Source organism: Salmo trutta, chromosome 3 (genome assembly GCF_901001165.1).
Source record: "Salmo trutta chromosome 3, fSalTru1.1, whole genome shotgun sequence".
Taxonomy (NCBI): domain Eukaryota; kingdom Metazoa; phylum Chordata; class Actinopteri; order Salmoniformes; family Salmonidae; genus Salmo; species Salmo trutta.
The window spans coordinates 14283290-14289710 of record NC_042959.1 but is presented as its reverse complement, the minus strand read 5'-3'; the positions used below and the strand labels follow the sequence as shown (position 1 = coordinate 14289710).

Below are 6421 nucleotides of genomic sequence, written 5' to 3'. Positions count from 1 at the left end.
TTGTTTTGACCTTCTAAAGATGGCGTACATCAATCTACTTTACGGCTTTTGCGACTGATGACGCAACGCCGTCCCCACCATACATTCAGTTCAAGTATGAAAACAATAAACAACCCTGAGAAACGGGAGATATGCAAGAAGATCTGTCGCCCAGTTTCGACAGAAATCCAGCTAAAAGATTAACTGGAACAACCAAAGACGAGTTGAACGTTCTGTAAAACGACGTTGGACTCATCGGTCCTGACACAAAGGATTTCCGAGAGACGGCTTTCCTTTAGCCCCTTCTAGCTTTCTAGCTAGCCATGTAGCTCGTTCTTCGTTAGTACACTTTGCTTTCTTTGTTATGCAGTTGCCAGAGGACTGTTTTCGCATTCGTTTTCCTCCATCTCTTCGCTCCCTCACCCTGAACTTGCTGGCCCTATGTCTCGCTGGCTTTTCCCCTGGTCAGGCTCAATCAAGAAGCGGGCCTGTCGGTACCTCTTACAGCATTACCTCGGTCACTTCTTGCAAGAACGACTGAGTTTGGAACAGTTAAGTTTGGACCTGTACAATGGTAGTGGTGTCATCAAAGAAATCAACATCGACGTTTGGGTAAGTTAGTGAAAGTAGTAAGGCCGTTTAACTGTCGGAACAACTGGTCGCTTTTGTGTGTTCCCATGCACCCCGACCCTCAACTAACTTATTTCGCAATTTCAAGACCTGAACATAACAACAATCAACGTCATATCCTCGCTTCTCGTGAGTTCAAGGAACAGCCGTTCCGAGATATTTTTGTCAGCATCTAATTGGAAAATAACTCACCTCATCCAGTGTCGCTGCAGTTCAGTTGAAATATATATGACCAAGTTATACTTAGGTCTTGCAAACGCACTCACTTTCTATCAGCAGAACAGACAAACCCATTGCCCTAAGCCATTTCCACCAGCTGTTTATTGTAGGACACAATGTTTGTTTTTCCAACATCATCTTCCACTCATGTCATAATTTCTCATCACACCCTCTCCCCCAGGCGGTCAACGAACTCTTGGAGTCTCTTGGGGCTCCATTTGAGATTGTGGATGGGTTTGTGAGCAGCATAGAGGTGACAATTCCCTGGTCAGCTCTTGTCACCGACCACTGCACCCTCGTCATCTCAGGCCTTCAGATAACATGCAGACCCAAGTACAGGAGCAGTAAGTCTCAGCCTGACAGCCAGTCTGCCTGACTAATGAGATCTTTGTTGTTACCGTGTTATTGTTTCAGCTCCTGTTCCTGTCACTGCCGCAGGCCTGTCAGGTTCAGGAAGGAAGTTGTGGTAACCATTGATTAGCTACCTTTTAGAATGTTATTGTCAACAAAGACAAATACAGTAAGGTCTAGTACTAGCTACCTCTTTGTTGTAAATGTCTGAGCTCAAGAGAAGACATGTTACACTATCCCATGCTCAACATTTCTCAGAGCCTGCTGAATCATGCCTTGTTTTTTTTTAATTGTAGGTGGGGGGTTGGACTCCCAGGGCTGGTCCACATGCATGACCTCCAGCATGCAACTGGCCCAGGAGTGTCTAAAGGATCCCCCTGAGGCGTCAGAGGAGCCGCCCGCTCCACTGGAGGGCCTGGAGATGTTTGCACAAACTATTGAGACAGGTGAGTCACTGGGTAGGCCTTGTTTGTTCGGGTAGGTGGGTGGGTGGGTGGGCAGTGACTATTTTAAAGTTGTCATTGTTTTTCCTGTACTGTCCCCAATGATTGTTTAGAGCCTTCTTCTGAAGATAACAACTTTTTCTCTAATTTTCAAACTGTGGAGTCAGTCATGTACTGTCAATTCCAAGCTTGTGAGACAAGGACTGATATCATATCACTGGTGTCCCTTCTGGTATCTTTGTGACCAATATGCTTAGTGATAACGGATGTCCTTGTTTGTGTTATGTTGCAGTCCTGCGTCGGATCAAAGTCACTCTCCTGGACACCATCGTCCGAATCGAGCACCATCCCCTGGACATGGAGACGGGCATTGCCTTAGAGGTGCACATCAAACGGTATGTTGGTTCTCACCACACTGACATTCTCACACTGCCTGTGTTGGTCTGTCCACCTGACCAATTTAGAAGTCAGGAAGGGCAGGAGATGAGGAAACACTTCAGGAAAACCTGCAATGCCAATCTGTCTCAAGATTTGTCTGTAGATCCAAAGAGAACATCTGAATCTCGGAGAAGCTTCACTATCTTTAGTAGAGCTTGTGTGTGTGGTGGGTGTTTTGGCTGAGGTTGAAGGTAATATAGCGTTATTGTGCTGAGTGCTCTGCCCCCGGTGGCTGTGTGGTGTGCTGCAGGCTGGAGTACTGTGACGAGGCGGTGAGGGATCCCAACCAGACGGTGCCTGTAGACATCCACCAGCCGCCTGCCTTCCTGCACAAGATCCTCCAGCTCAGCTCTGTTCAACTGCTGTACGAGACCACCGGAGGGCCCCAGGTAACACACACAGTTTTACATTGACCACGGCACTTATAAACTCCCTCATGTACACACACTCACATGCATATACTCAAGTTTGATCCCAATATAACACACACACACACACACACATCTTTTAGAGACTAAATATCCACTTATAGATATTCACACAAACTCATATTTCCTCTCACACTCCCCCTAGTGGCTGGCTGACAGTCTACCAACCAGTAGTGCTGGTAATGTTCCTCTCCTTCACAGGGTCCTTTAACCTCTCTTGGGGAGCGACCCACCCACGGTTCACACTATTCAACAGCCAGTGAAAAATCAGAGCGCCAAATTCAAAACCACAAAATGTCATAATTCAAAGTTCTCAAACATACGACTATTTTACACCATTTTAAAGATACATGTCTCCTTAATGTAACCACATTGTCCGATTTCAAAAAGGCTTTACGGCGAAAGCATAAAGTTAGATTATGTTAGGACAGTTCCAACACAAGAAAAACCACACAGACATTTTCCTAGCAAGGACAGGCGTCACAAAAACCAGAAAACCAGCTAAAATTATCCACTAACCTTTTGACGATCTTCATCAGATGACACTCCTAGGACATCATGTTACACAATACATGCATTTTTTGTTCGATCAAGTTCATATTTATATCCAAAAACAGCATTTTACATTGCCGCGGGATGTTCAGAAAATACTTTGCCTCCAATACTGCCGGTGAATCAGCACAACAATTTACAAAAATACTCATCATAAACATTGATAAAATATTAAACTGTTGTTCATCTATAATTCTTTGAATATCTCCTTTATGCCACCGCTGTGACAGATTTAAAAAAAGCTTCACGGGGAAAGCACTCTTTGCAATAATCTGAGTACTGCGCTCAGAAAAAGACATCAAGCAATACAGATACCCGCCATTTTGGAGTCATCTAAAATCATAAATAGCATTAGAAATATTCACTTACCTTTGATCTTCATCAGAAGGCACTTCCAGGAATCCCAGGTCCACAATAAATGTTGTTTTGTTCGATAAAGTCCATAATTTATGTCCAAATAGCTCCTTGTTGTTTGCGCATTCAATAAGCTACTCCAAGTGTAGGAAGCGCGGCCAAAATGTCACGACAAAAAGTAAAAGAAAGTTCTATTTACGTTCGTTCAAACATGTCAAACGTTGTATAGCATCAATCTTTAGGGCCTTTTTAACTTAGAACTTCAATAATATTCCAACTGGACGATTCCAATGTCTTGAAAAATGTTTTGGAACACAGCTACCCCGCACGTCAACGCGCGCCAATGAACTCATGTGCTTTCCTGAGTCAACAACTTCCACTTCCTCTGTTCGCTCTCTGTTCACCATAGACGCCTCAAACAACTTTCTAAAGACTGTTGACATCTAGTGAGTGCAAAATGAACCCTAAGTCACTGTGTGTTGGATAGGCAATGACTTGAAAGGACTACAAGCACCAGATTTCCCACTTCCTGGTTAGATTTTTCTCAGGTTTTTGCCTGCCATATGAGTTCTGTTATACTCACAGACAACATTCAAACAGTTTTAGAAACTGCAGAGTGTTTTCTATCCAAATCTACTAATAATATGCATATTCTAGTTCCTGGGCCCGAGTAGTAGGCCGTTTAATTTGGGTACGTTTTTCGTCCGGCCGTGAAAATACTGCCCCCTACCCAAGAGAGGTTAAGCAATTAACCATGGTAATCATCCTCTCCTTCACAGGGTCCTTTAAGAGCAGACACCCCTGGCTCAGCCTCAGCCAGCGAAGAGGAGGAGGAGGGTGGTGAGGAGGAGGAGGGTGGTGAGGAGGAGGAAGGTGGTGAGGAGGAGGAGGAGGAAGGTGGTGAGGAGGAGGAAGGTGGTCAGGAGGAGGAGGAAGATGACCCTCCAGCCGCCCAGCAGCCCCTCCTCATCGGCAGCTGCTCTGGCTTCATGGAGACCACGGTCAAGATCAAACAGAACGACATGCTGCCTGGACCTAAGGTGTGTGTGTTTCAGTGGATTTGTTCAGTTCCTTCCTGTGTTCACTTAAGTTTTTAAGAACCTCTGTTTTGTTTTTGTCCTTTTGTTCTGTCACTGTTATTACAGCCACTTGTCTCTCCATATCTTTCAGTTGGAGCTGGATGGGAAGGTGGGATGCCTCCACCTGCTGCTCTCCCCAGACCAGATCACTCACCTGACCGACCTTCTGTCTGCCCTCTGCATCGACACAGGTGAGTAAGGAAACTGGTTACCTGTTTCTCCCCACCTGCATTCCACATGTCTTAGTTCCACATCCTCATGTCAGTGACAGTGGAACAAAACTCAATTACCTGAACACACTTTGTTTGGATCCACATTTCAGTGTCTTTTAACCATGCACATCTTCATCCACACTGTGTACTGCTGACCCTGTATGATTGCCTCCCTGTCTATCCTACCAGAACCTAAGCCCAGTGGTGCTGGGGTTCACAGCCGTCCCCTGGACTCTGAGGACCTGCGTCTGATAGAGGAGGACTTGAGCAAACAGTTGAGCTCCAGCCCCGGAGATAGAGATCCGGACTGGGATGAAGAGCCCGACATGGAGCCCTACCTCACCGGTCTGGAGAACGGGGGTACGTGGAGTAGTGGAGGGCAGCTAAAGAGTTGGAATGCAATATGGAGGCTAGTGAAGGTTGAGGTGACGGGTCTTATTAGCTTTGTGGTGACACACATTCTGCAGGACACGTGTACAGTAGTCTGCTGCTGCATAATGTTCTGTGAGAGCTTGGTTGAACTAGACATGTGAAGCATAGTGCTCATTCTCTCTGTGTTTACTCACTTGCTGTCTCGGTGTCTTGCTCTCTTTCTCTTCCCTCTCATTCTCTCTCTCTCTCTCAGATATGTTCTTCTCCATGGGTCCTGGTATGACTAGCAGTGTGACGTCTGCGCGCTCCCTCTCCGACAGCATGGCGTCGTCTACACACAGCCAGGCTAGCTACGCCCAGGGCCTACCACAGGGTCCACCACAGGGTCCCAGGCGTTATCCTGTACCAGGATCACTATCCAGCCTGCCACAGTATAGCAAAATACCAGGTAACACGCACACTGTCTTTTACACATTTCACAGATAACAAAAACTACACAACTTATCTTATTAACTCCTCCTCCTCTAGGGCGAAGTAGCCAATCAGAGCCACTGAAGCCAGAGGTGTTGCTCCGCCTCTCGCTTGGCGGGCTCACCCTAACCCTATTGGAGCAGGACCCGCCCCCCGGGCTGGACACAGCTTCCTCATTAGCCCAGGTGTCTCAGGTGTTCTTCCGGGAGCTGGCCTTCTTCAAAGACAGCATGTTCAGCGAGAGAGACTTTCACCACCTCAGAGCTAGCTTCGCTAAAGCCTGCCCCCACTCACACCTCAGGTACAAACACACAATAGCCTCTTCAACGTTGGCCACCACTCAGATAAATCAACAGACTTGCCCTACATATCAATAAATAATCCTTCTTTTGCTCTCTCTCTATCTCGCTCTCCATCTCTGTCCCCTTTTCTCGCTCTCCATCTCTGTCCCCTTCTCTCTCTGTCAGGATGACTGGAGCAGCGGTACAGGTGGCGTGTGAGATGCGCAGTGCAGGTCGCCACTCTCGTGCTGTGACTTCTGACCTGTCCTTCAGTAGGCTAGAGCTGCTTGAGTGTCTCTGGAAGCCAGGAAAGCCCCAATACACTGAGGTAGGAAAGGGGCTGTTATTTGAGATGATCTGAGGGCTTCAACACAATATTCCACATAATACTGTGTGCTGCAGCAGGGGCTAGCATTGCCCAGGATATAACTCTTCCCTCCTTCTCTAGTTGCTCCACTTTCAGCGTGCTGGGATGTTCACAGTGGGAGCTACAGCCAGACCCTGTGCACAGCTACACTACAGGCTCACAGAGAAACACCTGTGCAAGGTAAACCAGGAACATGTTCAAAAGCTAATATGTCATTGATTCAGTCTGTTTTAGTCTCCTCTGTT

General features: G+C 46.8%; 1 protein-coding gene across 1 annotated transcript in view; it reads left to right on the top strand.

Annotated features, from left to right (window-relative positions):
• Positions 1 to 59: 59 nt before the first annotated feature.
• atg2a (autophagy related 2A) overlaps positions 60 to 6421 on the top strand; it is a 30343-nt gene continuing 23981 nt past the window's right edge. The window contains exons 1-12 of the mRNA XM_029724456.1: positions 60 to 591; positions 1010 to 1172; positions 1476 to 1625; positions 1915 to 2017; positions 2311 to 2449; positions 4174 to 4434; positions 4565 to 4664; positions 4875 to 5045; positions 5311 to 5505; positions 5586 to 5829; positions 5996 to 6137; positions 6258 to 6356. Of these exons, the coding sequence (XP_029580316.1) occupies positions 421 to 591; positions 1010 to 1172; positions 1476 to 1625; positions 1915 to 2017; positions 2311 to 2449; positions 4174 to 4434; positions 4565 to 4664; positions 4875 to 5045; positions 5311 to 5505; positions 5586 to 5829; positions 5996 to 6137; positions 6258 to 6356 (1938 nt within the window). The 5' untranslated portion in view covers positions 60 to 420. The remainder of the gene's footprint in view (positions 592 to 1009; positions 1173 to 1475; positions 1626 to 1914; positions 2018 to 2310; positions 2450 to 4173; positions 4435 to 4564; positions 4665 to 4874; positions 5046 to 5310; positions 5506 to 5585; positions 5830 to 5995; positions 6138 to 6257; positions 6357 to 6421) is intronic.